The sequence below is a fragment of the Bombyx mori genome, chromosome 13, assembly GCF_030269925.1.
Source record: "Bombyx mori chromosome 13, ASM3026992v2".
Classification (NCBI taxonomy): Eukaryota; Metazoa; Arthropoda; class Insecta; order Lepidoptera; family Bombycidae; genus Bombyx; species Bombyx mori.
Window position 1 is genome coordinate 12393464 of NC_085119.1, and position 21949 is coordinate 12415412.

At 36.7% G+C, this 21949-nt stretch overlaps 1 protein-coding gene across 4 annotated transcripts in view; it reads right to left on the minus strand.

The window, feature by feature from the left end:
• Positions 1 to 765: 765 nt before the first annotated feature.
• Positions 766 to 21949, minus strand: part of LOC101741917 (uncharacterized) — a 164792-nt gene continuing 143608 nt past the window's right edge. For 2 of the 4 annotated variants that reach the window (XM_062671902.1, XM_012691928.4), the window contains 5 exons: positions 8957 to 9098; positions 6263 to 6388; positions 3556 to 4654; positions 2724 to 3261; positions 766 to 2520 (listed from right to left, as the gene is read on the minus strand). In XM_062671902.1, coding sequence (XP_062527886.1) covers positions 1345 to 2520; positions 2724 to 3261; positions 3556 to 4654; positions 6263 to 6388; positions 8957 to 9002 — 2985 coding nt within the window. In that variant the 5' untranslated portion in view covers positions 9003 to 9098 and the 3' untranslated portion in view covers positions 766 to 1344. Of the gene's footprint in view, positions 2521 to 2723; positions 3319 to 3555; positions 4655 to 6262; positions 6389 to 8956; positions 9099 to 21949 lie in introns of all 4 variants that reach the window. The other 2 variants (XM_038014842.2, XM_004927727.4) reach the window with 1 other exon arrangement.

The window sequence follows — 21949 nt, forward strand, 5'->3', positions numbered from 1 at the left end:
CAATAATGGTATCAAATATCAAAAATAATTCTGTATTGATAGACTGAGTAGTGCAGTAAATTTAAATTGGAACAGTGTAATGACAATTCAGACTTTGAACTCATGTCTCAAAGTGGTTGGCGACTTCACGTTGTGATGTCTACAGCAACAACTTAACACCGAATGGACCATGAGCTTCGTTTATTTATTAGAGTAACAGAAATAAGATTTCGGAGCATGAGAGTGATAATTAAATAGGGCATAGTTATTGGAGTTTTCATTCCAGTTGATATAGATACAAATTGAACTTTTTGAATTTCGAGTCGATGTCGCCTATCTAACTATGAGATCAATGGCATTCCAAATGTACAATAACCGTTATGTTTTCGTAGTGCCTATATAATGATCTACAACGATAGAATAATAGACAGTTCACCTAAATTCTAAATAATCAATAAGCCCACTGATTGTTTTTGTAGCTTCTGTAACAAAAACTAATTAACTTAAACTCTTGCACAATACACTAACTTTTGAAAATAACATTCTGTTGTATTTAAACTATTATTTGTACTCGTAATGTACACTGAGAAATGAACACGTTTCCACACGAATAAGCTTTCGGAGCTTCCCGATTGAATTCTCAGAGGATAAGGAAAATAAAATACCATTGCAGCTTTGAGGTTCCAGACATATTTTATGTTCATTTTACACAACGGCTCTAACAAAATTTTTCTTGAATAAAAATATTTTATGGTACAGAAAAAGAAGAGGTAATAAAAAAAAACGTTCAATGTTTCAGATACACTTTATTTACTTAAAATTTTACATAAAGTTTCTAACTTAAAACTCATTTATTTAAGCGATACTCGTACAAAAGTAAAAAAATAGGTGAGTAGTTAGGTACATTAGGTACAAAAATATAAAATTTTAACATGCTATCTACAGTAAATCTATTTACAGTAAATACCCTAATAAGATAAATAAGAATGTTTATTTACAAAGTATCCATTATAATACTAATGTACAGTATAAAATGAATTAGAATATATGTATATATTAACAAACATATTTTAAAGCACCTATATAATATGGGAGTCGCGATTTCGAAAAACTTTATAAAGAAGCTCTACTTCACAGCGTTCATGTGCCCACAAAAGCTATAAATCCCGTAGTTTTGCTGCTTTTGCACTGTTTACTGTTCACTCGCTCGCGTATAGTTTATCACGTGCACTGCTACAACACACTCACATTTTAAAGTTTCGTTTCTTCAGCAAAACTTACGGTATTTTCATCATCACTGCACTTGTTTTCGTCCGTGATTTATTTAACGTCCACCCACATATTTAACTAGATTTGAACGGTCACTTAACCTACATATGGGTAAGGTGCGAAGGGTGGCGGGAAATATCCCGGGTAGCCCGCCGAGGCTTGTACAGGTATCGATGAGGTTACGTAGGAAGTAAGCACGGTCGGTACGACTTTGGTCGTGAACAATGTCGTGTACACGGTTTTCGCACCGAAAGTTAATTTTAGAATTTGACTATCAGTTGCTATTACTTCGGTGTTCATGACGACCGGTGTCGAAATTAGAGTAAACTGTTGTTGAGGGAACAAAGGATTGATCGGCTGCAGAGGCAAAGCAGGCAAACTACTCGTTCCTATTTCGTACTCTGTTTTCGTGACAGTTGCAATGGGTCGTGAAATGGTGCTTTGCACTGTATTTCTTCCGTCGAAGAATGGAATGACATGCGATTCATAAATAGTTTCGTATTTGAAAATAGGTTTCGAAGTCGTAACGACGTTAGGTATTTGAGCTGCAGCGGCTGGATTGAGGAGTCTAAGCAGAGCCAATTGTTGCGCTTGTTCGGGAGTTAAAGCAGGAGTCGGCACGTTTGGCGCTTCCGTTACATGGTTTGCTTTGTTTTGTCCGTGTGCTTTTTTGAGCCTTAAATGGTTGTCTGCTCCGTATTTGTCGATTTCGGTTAAATCAAAATCAGAGCCAATATTAGCGAGATCCAATTCTGGTGGGAAGACTCGTCGAGGAACACCGTCTTCGTCTTCGGTGCTATCTCCAAAATCTAGTTCCAAATGTAATTCTGAACCTGCTTCGTCCAGTCGGCTGTTGAATTCCTTTAATGTTTTGCTGGGTATAAATTGGAAGTAGTCCATTGGTGGTAAAGTCTTCGTTGCCGTAACGAATCTTGTGATTTGGTATGTTTGAATAAAAGTCAAGCTACTTGTCATGTTGACGTCTCTTACTACGGGCAGAATGTGAGTTTTAAGCATGTTCTGTGTTGTACTGAATGTTTCAGTAATAGTTTCAAGTGGCGGGGTTTCCATGTCAGAAGGCAGCGTTATAGCTGGTAGAGTAGCGATGCTTGAATCTAAATTGTGATCTTTGCCATAGGGAGATGCGGTCGCCAATATGTTTTCTGTCAACGGCTCGTTGAGAGAAATTTGCGATGGAGCTACTGTTGGTTCTAAACGTTTTTCTATTGTTGAGGTTACTGTTATAACACGAGTATTTTTAACACGTCCAACCTGGAAAAGAATAGAAAATAGGATTTCAAGTACATCCTCACAAATATTAATTTATTATTTAATTGTATCTCTGGAAAATTAATTTGGAAATACATCATACTATGAATAACATATTTTTTTTTTAATGAAAATTTAATTCTGTGAAATGTGTAATATGTACGTATGTAAATATTGTTTTAATTCTATAGATAGTTCTTTTGTACCTGGAAAGTATAGGGCGATTTAATTGTTGCAATTTCGTAATACACGTCACTGAAGTCGGCAGGTGTGGAAATTTCGACTTTTAGTGTTTCAACTGGTGGCAGTTTTTCAATTGAATTGTCCTCAGTGTCATTGTCAAGTAGCGTGCCTGGACCACTTTGAGATCCAGAGAGCTCAAGATCGTTATCTGATCTTGCTTGAGGAGAAATATCGTTTAATTGCGTATCATCCAGAAGAGGGTTGGTATTAGGGGTCGTTTGTTGCAGCTCCTCCTCACTTACGGCCTTACGGATGGTTACTTTCGGTTTAGGACTAGTTTTGTACTGCCATCGTCCCGAACCCGGAGTTCGGTTCAATTTAAATTTATAAAGACTTGTTGACGGTGCTGGAGTCACTTGTTCGACTGGAGATGGCTGAGCTCGAGGTTTGAATCCTCGCCGAGACTGATTCTCGTTGTTGTTGGCGGGAGTCACCACGGATTTGTGACCTGAATTTCGACTGCTCTTTCTTCTATTAGAGAATGACGGTGTCGCTGTTTCACTGAAAACAGACACAGTTGCCAGTTGAGCTGTGTTTGCCGGACGGCCAAAACGAGTACTGAAAATAAATAATGAATTTTCAACAAACTACATTTAGCAGAATTAACGATAATATAAAAATAAAAATAGTATTCTAATGTCCGAATGAAACGTGCATTAAGATATTATAGTTGATGATTGTCTTAAATTGAAAAATATATCGGGAGTATCTTCTTTGATTAATGGTGACTAGCTCGTTGTAGAGAAAGTTTGATAGTGATGAATTTTAGCCGTATGTGAGTTGTTTTTACGTTACCTGGGAGTCCTCTGGGCATTTCGGTTTTTGAATTTTTTGCTTTGATTAGCAGGACTGTTGTCGTGATTATCGTTTTCAGCAAAGTTTTGGGATCGGTGTCGATTTTTAAATGAGCTGCCACTTATTGTTTGTCTGCGTGAGGTTTTACCAAAGCTACTATCGTCATCAGAAATAGAGGGAGTTGGTTCCAAGTTGTGTCTGTGATTTTTAGAAATAGCCGGTGCGGCTGTTTTAAGAATTCTGTGTGTGGGAGAGGGAGATATTTTGGCTCTATGACCAGCCGGTTGTATAATTTTAGAGTTACTGTTTAAAACTTGTGCATATTTTCCAGAAATGTATGTTCCTATGACACTTGTTTCATGGATCGTTGTAAGTCCATCTTTGACGATGGTACCGCCTAAAGTAGTTACAAGGCCGAGAGGGTGTTCGTCATCATCCGAAGGAGGGCTAGGCTGGTGGGCTCTATTCTTATGAGCGTGCTTTGGCTTCGATCCATGAGTTTTAGAGGGTCTGATGTTAATTACTTTGTATGTTTCTTCAACAAATTCAGAGGGTTGTCGCGACAAGAAATCGTATTCCGGTTCGCCTAAATTATTGTTCGAGATTAATATAGCTGGTTCTTCGTCAGACTGACTCGATTTAACTTGAACAACGCTATTGATTTTGGAGCTTATTATCGACGGTGGCGTGCCTTGTTTTACTTCAACTTTACTGCTCACGATGTTTGTAACGCTCTTAATTTCGTTCTTTTTATTCTTGTTACTAGATTGAGAGTTCTGTTTATTTGATTTTTGTTTTGGTGAACTACTTTCTACTATTTTTGAAGGTCCTGCTACTACTTCGACTTTTGTGATGACTTGGCTTTGTTCTTTAATTGTTGACTTTGGAGTGTTTCCTTTCTTTTCCTCTTTTTTAGGAGATGAAGAGACCACGTTTACTGCACTTGACACAACAGCTGGTGGAGCCGGCTTATTGGTTTTGTTTTTGTCTGACAGTTTACTAGGTTTGATGGCTTCCGGGTTGACATTTGTAACTGATGGCGGTGGAGGTTTCGTTTCGATGATATTTTCTTGAACTGACTTTTCAGTTTTGGGCGGTTCTGGAAGGATAAAAGATAATTTTATTAGACATGTCAAATTAGCATAGTGACATAGCATATTAGCTCCTACCAAACATTTTTAATTCTTTATCGACGTCCCCTCTCCTACCACCATCCTTTTTTGTTCGTGCAAGGAAAAATCTACTACTTTTGTCTTTTCCCATGATTTGGAAAAGGGGAAGATAATGTTTGAATGTCTGTTGGGCTCAGTCTAGTGACGTGATAATACCAGGTAATAAAGTCTCATCCATATGCTTTAATTTCAGAATTTCAGGAATGGCATTATATATCCTGATCAGTTTCGGCACCTTTCAAGTTGATCCATGTCAGCCAAGGAGTTCAAACACAGTGCTCAACTTTTTGTTCGATTTATTCAAGCCTTAGTTGTGGAAGAAACAGATCTCAGTCTATGACATATGAGCCGAGGCGCATTTTACACAATCATAATAATATATACGTCGAGTTTTTAATTATTCTCTGAGTAGTCGTGGCTGGTTTTAAAACCGTCATGGCTTAAATAATAAGGCGTACAACAATTCTCTTATCCTTTCGCATCGAGCTATGTGATTATGGTTTAAGCCCACATAATCCCTAATGAAATACGTCAAAATACGTAACTGAACGAATGACGTCGTTTAACAGGAGTTAAATTCGTGGCATGAGCGACGGTGACCACTTACTATCAGGGGGGCCGTATGCTCATCTGCCTACAAAGGCAATAAAAAAGAGGGAGGCAGCATTCGGTTGGTCGGCGGCGGTGGTCATATCTACGAGGTCCGATAGCCACGTAAGATCGGACGTTACCACATTCAGCCAACGACCCAGCCTAGATAATTCCACCTAGGGTAGTGACAAGATTGTAACGTTCATCTCATTCGGCTGCACTGTAATACGAAGAGATTATCGTGGTACATAGTACCTACTCAGAGCCTTCATTTCGTGAAGCAGTTTATTTCAATAAATTTAAATGGAATATAATAAATAATGAGTGTACTATAAAAATAACAATGCGCTTATTAATGAAGCCATTGCAATATGTATTTGAATTGAATCATTTTAAGGAGAAATATATATAGGAAATATATATATGTCGTGGATAACGACTTTTAGTAATATTAAGACGGTGGTTTTGATTATTATTTTAAATGATGAAATGTTGTTTTGATAAATATCACAAAATGAAGGGTAGACTCCGTAACGCCACAGTATAAAATGGCGGTACGTGGACAGAGTCGTGGCATTCCGTGTCAGACAGTAATTCCGTCCGTCTCGGTCAGTGAGTCTCTGTCAGTCAGTCAGTCAGTCAGTCGGTCTGTCGGTATATGCAACGAAACTGTCGGTTTACCCTGTCATTGTGAAAGTTGTGTGTGTTGAGTTTCAATAATTATTATTGAAAAGTTTTATTGACTAAACTGAGTTCAATCGAATACGAGCGATGACGGAACCTACCGCTCAGCCATCCCTGACGCCTGCCGACATATATATATATATTTCCAAGATACGGCACACATAAGTGTGAGTGATCGAGAATCACTGCTGTAGGAAATTGAAAAAATTTACGAAACATAATAAATTAACTCAAATATATTATATAAAAAACAATTCGACCTGGAGGAGGCGCTGACTGGGGCGAGAACACCATTACGGTATTGCCAATGGTTGTCGTGAAGTCCAAGAATCCATAGACAGTCTGAGTGAGGAGATTTCCTTGTGCTCGTACTGGTGTCATACAACCTGAAAAAGAGAATGTTTAAAACCTTTTTTATAAATCTGTACTTCTGAACGAAAACACAAAGTCGTCTTGAACGAAAACACAAACACTGCATTCGTATCTAGCGATGCAACGGTGTTCGAATACCGCAGGTGGGTACCAATTTTTCTAATAAAATACGTACTTAACAAATGTTCACGATTGCCTTCCACAGTGAAGAAATAACATCGAGTAATAAAAATCAAATCCGCAAAATTATAAGTTGCGTAGTTACTGGTGGTAGAACCGCTGGTGAGTCCACGGGTAGGTATCACCACCATGCCTATTTCTGCCGTGAAGCAATAATGCGTTGCAGCCTTTGTAACTATACTGAGATCTTAGAACTTATATCTTAAGGTGGGCGTTAACGTTGTAGATGTCTATGGGCTCCAGTAACCACTTAACACCAGGTGGGCTGTGAGCTCGTTTACCCAACCAAGAAATAAAAATTTTTTTATCGAGTTTTCCCCGTTGTCGTCAAATGATGATTTGGTAAAATTTCTTAGAAACGAGGCCATTAGTTGACCATAACGTATTCTGAATTAGCTATGTACCATGTATTAGTTATTTAAAGACGATGGTTTCAATATAAGTATCAAGAAAAAAATAAGGTGGACAGTGGAACTAGCCTAGTGTAAAACAAAAGATACTAACAAGATTTCATGTTACAATTTGGAAATAGCTAATTAGAATAAGACAAGAACAAGAAGATACAGCTGTTGTATTTAATATTGCATACTCTAATTAATATTAAAAACAAAAAAATGCTAAAGCTAACAAGATTTCCTCATTTTCTACCAAATTTTAATACAAAAAATAAAGTATACAAAAAAAACCATACACTTAAATGTATTGATAAATCATAAAATCTAGCGGCGGCGTTACTTCAGTGTCATTGAGTGATAAATGACGTGTAATACTACCTCTGTATGGGTTTTAAAAGCAGGGAGGCTTCAGAAACATTCGCGATATAGCAACATTATAAACGGAATCCTTTTACTCAATGGCTTGTGAATGTTTACGTAAGCGTCTGATTCCTTATGGGGTTTAGACCATGGATTACGAAGCTTGTCTAATTACAGGACTTTTTCCTGTTACTGCTGTCTTATTTATGTCTGTGTCAGGCTCTATGTCTTTAGGTACGTATCCTTACAAATAGCTTTTGAACATTTTCATCACCGAATTTCATTGCTATGAAAAAGTCTTAATGACCGTTTTCAACAGCGTAGAACCATTTTTTTTCGATGAATGGCGTTGTCACATTGTGATGTCTATGGACTCCATTGATCGTGTGGGACTTGAGGTCACTCACTCGTTTACGCAAAAAGTCATTAATCGAAAGTTTTTAGCTAAACGTAGTGTACTAAATAGTCATGCTAATCTAATCCACGAACATTTGCACATAATAACTGATCTCATTATTATACATTTTGACCGAAAATAATATTTTTACCTAAGCAACGAACATTATACCGTTTGAAATAAAGTGACTAACAAATTTCGTAGAGGTTACGGTACGAGATCCCTTTACTTCCGGGCCATTTGCCACCAAGTGGGCCGGGATAGTCCACAGTAACGGACAGAGGAGGCTGCCCTTCTATTCCAATCTATGTATTTTCAATTACTTTACTCGGAAACTTTTACGTGTACTTTGTCCTCTAAATATACTTCGCGCTACTTATTCTATCGACCCTTTTGGTTGGCTTGTATTCATGAGATTTTAGACGTGTTTTCTCTGCTAGCTATTCTAAGTTTCTTAAGGAAGATTCCGAGAGATTTACTACGTTGAAAAATATGTAATCCGATTAGTATAAAATGCCAATAGTCATTTGGCAGGCGGGTTGGTGACCGCAGTACTATACATACTGCATACATAGACGTTGCTTATTATGGATGGTTATACAACCATCGGTCGGTCGCCAGGGCCTCGTCCGTTAGCTAGCAGGGTGCACCACGGGCAGGTGAGGTTGGCTATTGAGTAGCTGTGATTCCATTGCCACCCCTTACACCCCTAGTGTTCTAGTGTCCTAAAGAGTTCTAAATAGTAAGTAAAAAATTTTTTTATTTTTTTATTGCTTAGATGGATGTACGAGCTCACAGCCCACTTGGTGTTAAGTGGATACTGGAGCCCATAGACATCTACAAGGTAAATGCGCCACCCGCCTTGAGATATAAGTTCTAAGATCTCAGTATAGTTACAACGGCTGCCCCACCCTTCAAACCCAAACGCATTACTGCTTAACGGCGGAAATAGACAGGGTGGTGGTACCTACCCGCGCGGACTCACAAAAGGTCCTACCACCAGTAGAAAACGCTGCATGTTGAAGACGATATGAAGTTTAGCATGAAGCGTCCCTAATTCAGTGGGAGACCAGTGAATTTCCTGAGCACTTTCACCTGCCACTCCGGATCTCGGGTCGCGCATTAACACTCAACTAAAAACAGCCTAAAACAATAACATAACATTCCACACAAAGGTCCGGCGCCGGGAGGGCCGGAACTCCCGTTTTTCTGTCCCCCGGGTACAAAGCGGGTCATTTTATTGTACTTACTTAAATGGGCGGCCACCGCCAAAAGAGCAATTAGTCGACGATCCATAGTGGCTCTGTTGTTTTTATTTGCGCTGTTTCAGAATAGAGCACGCTTTTGATGCTGTCGCATTTTGTGCGATAACCGCATTATCCGGGTTCGGCCCTGAAACAAGTGCAGGCAAAAATTAATAATTTTATTCCGACGCTGGTACATTTAAAAATTGGACATTTCCTTTTATCAAGTTATTTGGTAAAACTAGAGAAAATGGTATTCTTAAGCTCCACTAACCATCTAATGAAGGGAGCTAGTCCACTCTATTAAAGGAAATGAAATAGGGCTTGTAACTGATGTCTTGAGGTGGTTGGCAACTGTAGGACCTATAGCCCTAATGACAGATTGCGAAGACTCACTATCAGGTGGCCCTAATGCTCTTCTCTGCCAATAAAATCTTACAATGATATCCCTTTCACTAGGTGAACTTTCCATTGGTCATCTAAGCTTAAAAACTTAAATGTTTCTGACTTTTCACGCTATATTAAGTTACGATAATATCCAATATAATTATGTATTTTCAGTTCAAAAATTCAAATTACATGTATGTAATTTTTCAATCGAATAGCGTCGGTTTGTAGATAAAAAGTGTATTACGACCGAAAAATCGGTTTAGCGGAACAAACAAACAGTGTTTTCAGAGTTTTTTAATTTATTTGTAATACATCAATTACGCAGATCGCAACACAAATGAATATGCAATCGACCATCGGCGCTTCGTCGGACAAAATAATCATTCGATATATGCAAAAGCATCGGCTGTGCGGTCATTTCTCGTTTCGGTGGTCGACCGAGTACGGCGAAATGGCCATGTATTAATAAAATAAACATAGGGGCGATCGGGAAAATTATGAATGCATGGATCGTTCCTACGGTTTTGTTCAAGTTTTATTGGTACTATACAATTACCGATAAATTTGTTGGCTGTTTTGCGTGTTAATACGTTTTAATATCACGAATGCGCTGGGTGTTGTTCGATGGCAAACTTATACTAATCCAAAATCCGAATTATGATAATGACAATTTCAATGAAATACGCATATACGTCGAGTTCCGGACGGTACCAGCTTTCGGTCTATTTTTTTTTCCTACCTATTCTAGTAATTTCAGGGGTTATTCTAGATTCTTCGAACTAGTAGGTGAGCTCACGGGGCTCAAACCGGGAGTGTTACTAACACTGGCCCTAGAAGGTGCAGTGTTTCGAAGAATCTACCATCTGATCGGAAACGCGACTTACTGAGAAGATCCGGCGAGAAACTCAGTGGGCTGTGTCTGTGGGTTAATTTACTCGTCGAGCCCTTCGTCGCAAGCGACGGGTTCGGCGAGGACGGTGACCGGACGGTCTACCGAGGAGAGTGCCTCAGCAGAGATCTTCGCCTTTATGAATGTGGTCTTATAAAAACATTAACGAAATAATAAATACAGGTAAATGAAATAAAATACGGAATTAAGAACAGAATCGGGAATAATAAAATTAAGTTTCTATCTAAATGTTTCCAATGTTTCTGATACAACATTATTCGGACGCGAATTTATTGATACAAAACTATGATCATCAAGATATACCATAACATTGTATAAGAGTAGATTTGTGAAAGAAAACAACTAGGAAACAAACAAATAGCGTGAAACTTGTACAGGAATAAAATTACTACAATGAATCAAGCACGCTTTTAAAATAAAAGAAAACGTTTTTGGCTCAAGAGGGATTCGTTGTCTATGTTTGTGAACACAGCCCTAATTTAAAAAGCAAAATTGTTCTTATAATAAAACACAGAGAGTTTTGTGGGAAATTTTCTTATTTTCGATTCCAATTTATCGTTTGGAACTCATTCAAAACATAATTCACGATCTCGGCGAAGATTGCGGTTGGTAATACACGATTGGCAAACATTTTATGTTTGGAATTTCCGGTGCTAGATACAAGGATTTGTTGTTACTCAGTACATACAATATACATGTTATATTTTCATTGTTTTTTTTTAATTCTACCGAATGCAGTAATGTTTAATTAAAATTAAATATATAAAGAAAACGAGTGATGATCTTTTACAGCTATAAGTTCTCGTTTGAGAGAGAGGAGAGGGAGAATATACTTTATTTGACATCAAAACAAAATTAAAGTCTAAAACAATCAACAGACAAGTATAATTAATAGTACAATAGGCGGTCTTATTCCTCACAGGGATTTCTTCAAGACAAGGGACTTTTATGTACAGAAATTGTGAAAAAGATGCAGCAAGCAATAAAAAAAAAAAGTATGTGTACTATAATTAAAAATATTTAGAGTGATCTCTTAAGATAGATCAAACTTTTACGCACATTAGTAAATAATAAAGAAAATATATCTATTTACATTAAATATAAACTTACAATAAATATATAATTAGAAAAGAAATAGCTTTTACTTAACTTTTAACTTAAAATTTTAAAATTAACTTTGAAAGTAGTTTGTGCAGGGTTTTGCAGTTGACTTGTACACGTATACCAGAGTAAAATATAAAAATGTGGTCAATTGGTTTTATTTGATGAGTGATGACTTCTACTTCTTCAGATAATAAAAAAATTAAATCGTATTCCATTCCTTAACAATGAGACCACGACCGAGTCATTTCGCTACTTTAAGCTTTTTGAGATTCTAGAAAGTATAGTTTTGTTAGTTTTTTGAAGAAATCAAACATTTGTACTACATTAACTAGAGGAATAATTCACAAATGCTTAAATTACGATTAATTTTCACGAACTTCAGGGAGCTTTTCTTAATTTATTCAGTTGCATTTAGTTTCAAACATCCTAAATTAAAACAATTTCATGGAATTTTTGATGAATCTATATTCTCGCATCTTTATTATTCAAATTACATAAGCATTTAATAATTAATCTTGATTTAATTGTCTATAATTAATCGGTTGTTAACACCCGTATGATGTGATTAGTACAGACGGCGGCTTGTCCAGTCAAGAGCACAGTGCAACCATCGTCATAGATCTCTTTAATTTAATTATTTTTATCTCGAACTTAACTTATTTGAGTTTTAAATATGAAATGCCCTCCCAAGAATATTGTTATAATAAATAAGCGGGATTCACGGTATGTTTCAATTTTAATAATTCATATATAACTTGCAATATAAACTTGCACTTATTTAAATAGGGAGAGGTAGAGGAGCAATATTTTATAATTATAATTTTTATGAAGCATTTTCGATATTGTTTTTATTAAAATCTTCGATTTCGCGACTAAGAATGTCATATGTAATTATCATCATATTGTTACGCCGGTAAGAGCAACGCCATATATTGTCGAATAGCAGAAACGAACACCAAAATAACTAGTGAGATCAAGAACGTTCGAGAAATATATACGCCATCTGTTGTCAAATGGCAGAAACGCATATCGAAAATACTCGACTTGTGAGGAATGTTTTCTATAATTCTAGGGACGTCGTATCGACTATAAAAGCGTTGCAGGGATGTCAAGAAGTAATCGGAACTACTCGAAGCGAAAAACAGCAATTGGATCACCTGAAGCGAAACGGAAGAAGTGAATTGAGAATTTTAAAGTGTTCGTTACGTGTTTTAAGTTAATGAGAGTAATAGAGAGATTAGTTTTTTTTTATTGCTTAGATGGGTGGACGAGCTCACAGCCCACCTGGAGCCTATAGACATCCACAACGTAAATGCGCCACCCACCTTGAGATATAAGTTCTAAGGTCTCAAGTATAGTTACAACGGCTACCTCACCTTTCAAACCTAAACGCATTACTGCTTCACGGCAGAAATAGGCAGGATGGTGGTACCTACCCGCGCGGACTCTCAAGAGGTCCTATCACCAGTAAGTTGCACTTCGGTAGTATTTTTATTTCCCGAACCCCAGCGCGTAACAATATCAATCGTAACAACTTTATTGTACAGTAAAGATGTTCATTAAGATACTTGTAGTGCTGTTCTCATCTACAGTACACTACACAGCACAAAGCTGAATTCTCGTATAGATTGGCATCCATTGTGCCTACTGCGGCCCGGTCAGTCTCGCATAGCATAGCATATTGAAAGCATTTGAATGCTTACTGAGTTCCGATTGTAGGCAGTCTCGGAGGATAACGATGTGCAAGCGTTTCCATTGCTATGTAACTGCGTTTCCTATGCGATTGGTACACTGTCGAACACGATATGGTCATTAGGTTTCTGATAATGTCTTCACATATGAAATGTCAACTTATGGTTATGACCTGGATATCATCTTTGATTGTTCTATTGAATATCTTAGTAATAATTATACTGACAACTAGATTTAAAAAAAAAACGGTCTTAAGCGGCTTAATTTAATTTTATTAATAAAATCTAAGGAGACGTTATTATGTTTAATTATTTTGACGATGCAGCGAGTTGATATCTGCTATTGCCGCTATAAATGAGCGGCGATCACTCATCTTTACATTAGTTGTAGGTACACCGTAGAAAATACATATGAAGCTGAAAACAATTCAATGAATGTAAATTATAATTTACATTTAAATAACGTAAGTTTGATAGTTTGTTCTTAATTGACGAAGTAACGGTACCCGGATCGACGTGAATCAGAAATACATTTAGAAAAATAAATAATATGTAGTTTAAAAAAACTAAAAAAATACGCTTTTATAGAAAATTCCACTAAAAAATAGAAAAAGAAAAAAGCGTGGGGTGCATGGTACCAGTAGTTATAAATATTTTATGAATAGATATGAGTAGAAGGGTTATTTTGATAATATTCTGAAAAGCACCCCACGCTTTTTTACAATAAAATCATTTTTTCTGACACTTTTTAATTCCAATTTATTAAGATTTATTTTCTATTTTTTAGTGGAGTTTTCTATAAAAGCGTTTTTTTAAACTATTATTTATTTTCCATTTTTTAGTTGAATTTCAATATTTTATTTCAATTTTTTTTAATATTGAGTTGTCATCGGTCCTTAATGAGTATACCAAATTTAGAGTTAATCCGACGTTTTCAAGGGGGTCAAAATCATGTTCAAAGATTCCGTTACATATTATCATACATACGTCTGAAGCTAATAAAAGTGTATTAATGACATAGGCTACTTATTCCGATGAAAAATGAAAATATTTTTGAAAACGTATCTACTGTGTACAAACAACGTGGTGTTTCGCACAAGCCATAAGTCCTTGTGGAAGTGAATGTAGTTCTTTGTCCTGTTTGTATATGGAGGTTGTATCGTTTAGGGGGTGTTTGCTCGCGAGATGGCACCAGTGATGCGGTGATGCTGGCGGCTCCACGTCGTCTGGAACTATTCATTCGATCCCTGACGTACACACCGCAAAAATGTTTGAAGTTATAACGTATGCGTACAAACCACAATGAAATAATTTTATACTTTATTCATCTGATAAACTTACTTAATTTTCGTAGTCGCCGGTACGTATCTAATATGAAAATGAATGTTTGTGTATTGGTTTGTTTGGAAGCGTTCGTTTTTTTATCCGAAAACTTAGTACTGTTGTTGCTTGCAAAGAAGTTTTTGCCATATCATCAACTTATAACAAGGAGCGCGGGTACTTTTCGGCGGTAGTCACAGCGCAGGTATAGCCGAGCTTCATAAGTAACCAATAAAATTTCCGATTCCATTTTGTTCGTTAATCCAGTGCCGTTTATCCGAAAGACAATTAATTATAAATAATCAAGATCAAAAATGATAAAATATTTTTCAGTACGTATTTTATTTCGTAATGAATTTGCCGACGTTACCATGTATCTGACCAAGTACTTAGGGGGTTCATCCCTCTATTCAAACAAAAGTTAATGAGGCGTACGACCTACACAGTATACCCGTACCGCTCTCGTGGGATTCACACATGTCTGCGATATATTGTAATTATAACATATTCACGAGAATTTCAACAACACGATTTTCCAAATGTATAATTTTTAGATCTTTGCAATTTCAATGTTTGTAGATTTTATACGCGAAAAAAACCAGACAATTTGGGATAATAGAAATATTAGAATACTTCTTCGCCTAATCTGTATAGTGTATTTTCAAATGAGGTTTAGGAAAGGAAGATGTTGGCATTACGGATCACCCAGTTCTATATGTACAAAAATAGCTCTATATTACGATTACCATAAGATTAACTCGTGATTAAGCCATGTTATTATGTACTCAATAAAATATAGTTTTTTATTCAAGTACACAATTATAGGCATTTAAATTATTAAAGAAAGCGTACACACAGTCATCTAATATATAAAATTCTCGTGTCACAATGTTCGTTCCCATACTCCTCCGAAACCGCTTGACCGATTCTCATGAAATTTTTTATGCATATTCAGTAAGCCTGAGAATCGGCTACTATCTATTTTTTATACCCCTAAGTGATTAGGGTTGTCCACCCCTAACATATTTTTTTTTATTTGGACATTTTTTTTTGTTATAATGAGGTATTATGTGGTTGAATGAGGTTTTGTTATTTTTATTATATATTCCCTCATCGTTCACAGCACTACATACCTCTTTTACTCATTTACTACATCCTTACACACTTACAATAAGTTTTTTTTTTTCTACACTAGAAATTCCCTAGAAATCTTATATATGGGAAAACAATGTTTGCCGGGTCAGCTAGTATAACTATATGACTGTGTGTAAGAACATAGATTTCTTATTGTTAAGATGTTAAATACGATAGTATTATTTAAAACAATATTAAAACAGGAATATAATGCCATTTTCATGCCTCTTAAGAGTCATACTTTAAAATATTATATATTATATTTATGTTACGCACTAAATTTATACACAGACATTATGAATGCTTATCAAGAGGTTAATTTAATGGTAAGTTCAAGAACATGTGAACTACGTGATATTGCCGTTAATGAGTGAAATCAAACAATTGAATACTAATGAGATATGTTGTGTTTGCAATTTTAGCTTTCAACAATGAATTGAATATTCAACAAAATAATGTTTCAGATTTTATTCTCATTGTCTCGTGGATTTGAATGTACTTTTGATGCAACAGAATATTTAATAATTTTTAAAAACTAGTTTTACTGACTAGTTACAGATGTCCGTTCAATAAATGAGAAAGACATTATACAAGTTGACAATTGTTTTGAATTTTCTCAAAAATCTAATACTACTACTATAATACTAAAAAAGTAGTCAAAAACTTACTCAAAAATAAGCTGTATATTTTTGTATAAATATTTTTTCTTCAATAATCGATTTGTCTTTCATGACTGAATCTCGGAATTTGTGTTTTTAGAAACTCACCTACCTCGGGAGCCAGCGCCGAGTATCACGTGCTTATCCACCTTACTGGCGCGTAAATCGGGATGCTAAGAATGTTTTACGAGGTTCTATTCAATACTGAAAGCGTAAGCCTCTTTCAGAATCCCAGACGTTCTTATAAAGGCTTTAATCCCGCCTTGGAAATGTGCTGATGCGCGACAATGCATCATCTCTTCATATTGCTTATGAGGGAAAAAATCTCAATAAATCTGTCGCAAAAAATATTTATTATTGACAATATACAAGCTGTCGCGATTGACGGAGTGGATTTTTTATTTCTTTGTAATGGTACTCACAACGATTTGGTACATCACAATGAATGTATAAATATTTGACGATCGATACCTATAAATTTGAGACGAACGTGCAATAATTTATGTTGGCATCGGTGGTTATTGTCTGACAAACAACGCACGGGCTCGCGGCCAAATTTATATTCCAACTTCGGCTCGAACAAGGGCCGCCCGCAGAATCGCCTTTCAGACTGAAACCGATAAACAACTTACTAAGCAAAACTGATACAAATGAGCGTAAATAACAGAGGGCCCGATACTTATTCTTTGTTTGGAGTTCGCTGTTTATTTAGCTTGGAGTTTCGGATCCAGTGTGGATGCATTTGTAGCGAAGTATTTTGATTAAATAAAACGCAAGTATACGAGTGAATTCGTAGTCCGCTTGGAATATTATGTTAAGCAAACAACCTCTCGAGGACGGACGTGCATAGATGCAGTTAGCTCTCCAATGGGAACAATTTCAGTTCACCTTTGGGCAATTTTTACAACTTTTTGTTTTTATTTTGTTTTTTTTATTGCCTAGATGTGTGAACGAGCTCACAGCCCACCTAGTGTTAAGCGGTTACTGGAACCCATAGACATCTACAACGTAAATACGCCACACACCTTGAGATATAAGTTCCAAGGTCTCAACATAGTTACAACGGCCACTCCACCCCTCAAACCGAAACGCATCACTGCTTCACGGCAGAAACAGGCAGGGCGGTGGTACCTACCCGTGCGGACTCTCAAGAGGTCCTACCACCAGTAATTACGCAAATTATAATTTTGCGGGTTTGATTTTTATTACACGATGTTATGTTATTCCTTCAACGTGGAAGTCAATCGTGACATTTGTTAAGTACGTATTTCATTAGAAAAATTGGTACCCGCCTGCGGGATTCGAACGCCGTTGCACCGCTATATGCGAATGCACTGGACGTCCTATCCTTTAGGCCACGACGACTTTTATTTCTATCGTCGTTATAACTTGATTCATTTTTCTTATCATTACTGCTACTCACAATAATGGAACCGCAGAGTCTGACAGCACTTACCGGTATATTTCTTTTACTTGAATACAATTAAAACGAATTGTAATTACTGAACTCGTGAAAGCTATTAACGTTTTTAACTTTGTACTCATGTTAAATCCAGAATAATCAAATTGTAAATTAATTGATATAAATGTAACGTTCTGTCCCGATGTCTCCTTTTTTTTTAAATTCTCATAGTAGATGTAGGCAGTAAACAGATAGAAATTTTAAAAGAAACGAAATTAGGGTGATTTCAAATAGGGACGGACCCGAAATGCTTGAGGCGAGCCATTTTGGCTGCATCCCAGACACGTTTTGCATTTTATTCAAACGTTGACGTGAAGGATAGAGTCTTATTATTTTACTACTTTGACGTGAGCTGAATCTACCTGTGTAAGATAGGTCTTTCTTCACTTCTTATGATTCTTTATGATAAAATTCAGTTGCGACTCGAAGCGGTTAAAGAAAAGTGCAAACTTTTAACATTACCGTAGCTATGGTAAGTAAGGGTACAGTTGCCATGGCAACGATTGCTATAACAACGGTTACCATGGCAATTTTTTTAGCGTGGACAAGCGTGGGTAATTTTGTGAATCGTTTGTTTAGTTTTTGAATGATGACTGCGTAGATATAAGGCTTAAAAAATATAACACTACAGAGAGCGACAGATATAAATAAAGTAAAGAGAAATAGGGGTAAATTTTAATTAATCGCGTTTATGTTAACGAAGCTATCATATCATTAAAACTTTGTTTTAAATAGGGATTTACGTAGATAATTTGAATGAACAAAAACCCATTAAACAATGCTATCAATATTAATAAGCCACACGAATATTTTTACCAATACCTTCATCGCAGTGCCCCCAGTTAAAGTTCCGGTACATATTAATAATAATAATAAGCCCATTTTATTTCCAAACACAAATAGAAAAAAGAAAAAAAAAGAAAAAACACCTTATCAAATAAAAATTACAAAATTACATATTACATATTACAACATGAATATCAATAATTGACTTATTTAATTTGATCAGTAACATTCTACGCATCCCAAAGCGCGGGTGATTTATTACATAAATCTTTGCATGTTAGAATGAGTTAAGCTTAGATAACGTTCCGATGTATAATCTGTGGCGCCGAAACTGCGGAACACGTATTAATTGATAAGGTAATGCAAATATTAATCGATTTCCTTTGTATGGACATATGTATTATATATTTTATGTCCTCTATGCTTTCTCCTAATCTTCTGATTGTGATGAAACTATGTTTCTATGCGCACAAAAACTACAAAAAAAAAAAAAAAACGGTCAACGAGCACTACTGCAACCGCACCGACACTTCTCTTGCAGCAACCTTACGCACAACCCCTGTGTACCTGTATATTGTCACGGCCGTTATTTCAGATATAATTTGGAAAGAAAAATAAAACATTCATTTCGTTTGTACACCACTGCTTGCCTCCTCTTCCTCGCCAACACTATGCGCTGTTGAGATTTCAAGGAAGATTACTGCCGTAGACCGTTCACGTAGGATAGGTGACGCGCGTGTAGCTTCAACAAACAAGTGTATCTCATACAGCAAACGATGGTCGAACGAAATGATATCTTTGCTACGTGCCTTCACTAGTCTGAACAAAAATGTGGCGGTTTATTTTGTTACTCAACAAGTGTGTACAGTGAGTACAAAGCGTAAATATATGTATATTAAAAGTACTCCAAGTACATTGTCTTCTGTCTGCTTTTGTGGTGAAAAAATGTTTATCTATACTAATATATAAGTCTACAGTGGTTTTTACGGATGTTCCGTTAGAATTACTGAACCATACATCCGATTGACTTGAAACTTGGTATCCATGTAGAAAATACATGTACTTAATGGATAGGCTAATATGTATATGAGTATTAGACTCCCTACATCAGTTACGGGGGCGTTAATGATGAGAATCTTTGTGGGGGTGAGAAATAATAATGTTAATTTTAAATGCCCAGCGAAGCGGACGGGTACAGGTAGTTTATCTATATTTTTGTTCTAAAACATGATTTATTGAATGTCACGTTCATTTCATAACATCCCTATCACAACGATCATTAGTAGTGTCGTGGGTAGGTACGTATCGTTTTTATTAAAGGCGTTGTTGGAGCAAATATTTCGCTTTCGTTTTTCGCAATAACATATTTAATCACGGAGTTGAAGCGAAAGTACCAGTTGCCGTGCGAGTACGTGCTTCACATACAGTGATCGAGTGATACGTCTGTATTGTTGCCTGGCAGTGATTTATTGTCGTGGATAAGGACAGGGGAAAATAAAATTGTAATCGCACATAAATATTTATTTACCTTTTTTTTCTTAGCTGATCGTTGGTGGCCTATGGGGCTGTTCCCACTAAACGAGAACCGGCAGGTGAGGAAATTACGGGCTCAACCTGAGAGAATTGCTAACTAACACTGACTAAAGCAAAGAGCACTGCTTCACTAAATCTACGTCCGGATTGGAATCGCGACCCACTGAGAAGATCCGGCGAAATACTCAGTGGGTTGTGTCTATGGGCTAGTTCGCACGATGAATTCTTGAACCGGTGCTTCAATAACCTAAAAGCACCGAGAACAGGTCCAGTGGATCCGACAAGACATGTTTTGGGCGACGGTTGTCTTGCTTTGCCCCTGGGTCGAATATGTAATTAGCGGCGGCTACGATAGGAGGGTTATCATATCGCGCCGCTTAAACAAAGCGATCTGACGTTTCCTTAAGATACGTATCGGTTTTAGATTTAGATCAACATTCCTAACATACCACGGTCCTCTGACGGCTATCCTGCAGAAACCGGATTGGATGACCTGGAGAGAGTTATTGTGTTTTTTGGTTAAGAACATCTTTCACTATGAAATTCTTGTTCGATCTTAAAATTTTACGATCGTGATCTGTAAGGTCAGAACGCGATTTCCTCAAGGCGCCTCGCAATTCTCGATTTCGTAAGACCGCACCGGTGCCGATGAGTCACGAGGGAAGGTGAGGCCCACCGACGCTCCGTGCTTAGACAAGAACAATGCAACCTGCACCCACACGGATACAGTAATCAAATAGTTTTGCCATGACCCTTGATGTCGTTTTTGTGATATTTGTTATTTAATTATTACATTTTATTTTTATTTTCTAGGTGCATTAACAACCGCACGTATCTTGGTTCCTTAACGCATGACTTGATTTCCATCTTTAATATAAAAGAGTGAAGTCTCAACTGGGGTGTATAGCCCACTGAGTTTCTCGCCGGATTTTCTCAGTGGGTCGCATTTCCGATCCGGTGGTAGATTCTGCGAAGCACGGCTCTTGCTAGGGTTTGTGTTAGCAACGTCATCAGGTTTGAGCCCCGCAAGCTCGCCTACTAGTTAACGCGACGCTGATATAGCCTTTCAAGGCTATCAGCTTAAGAAGGAAAAAATGGGGTGTATAATTGATACCCTTGAAAACGGAACGCGTCTCCTTCGCGGCAGAACTAAGTAGGGTGGTAAGAGCTAGTTCGAGCTTACGATAAGCCCTATCAGTTAATGCGTCTTGGCGATTACTATTCGTTGCTAAAAATCAGAACACGGTGTTGCTCCACTAGGACCACGCCGCCATATTTGTATAAAACGATTATTTGTATACCTCTCTAACAGTTTTTCTACTGACTACTTCGCCGCAGGGCGATGGTAAACTCCATTCAGGATAACAATACGTCTTTCCAACAACAAAAACCGCTCAAAGCAAGGCGTATTCATAACATGCAAATGCGATACTCCAAAATATGAAGCAGATCATATTTTTGAGTGTTACAAACGATGGCTACCCATTTCTAACCGAATCGGTTATGTATGCGACAATGAAATCGACTTTTCTCTCTGTCGAGCGTGAAATTTATTTCAATTATATTTCACAGCAGATTATGTGTAATGTAATTGTGTGGCCTCTGAAGGTGAAATTGAATGAATAAATTTCGTACAATCCTGTTTCGTGTAACGTATATTTCCGATGCTAAGGGCGAAGTTATTTAATTTTGGGATGAAACATGGGGCAAGTATTTTGTGTCATAAGATAAATAACAATCGCGCTGCTCTTTTGAAAAAAATATATGCTTAGAGTTTAAAAATAGAGTTATTAATAAACATTTTAATAAAATATAATATGAATAATCACTATTTAATACACCGAGTAATAGTCGTGACCTTATTTCGTACTTCGGATATTGTTAAATGAATAAGATGAGATTGAACCACAAATAGTTTTGTCATATCAACGATTCGCGAATTCAAAACATTAACCAGTCGTATGATAAATTGTTAAATGTTTTAATTAATTTATGCACGGTAGATATTAC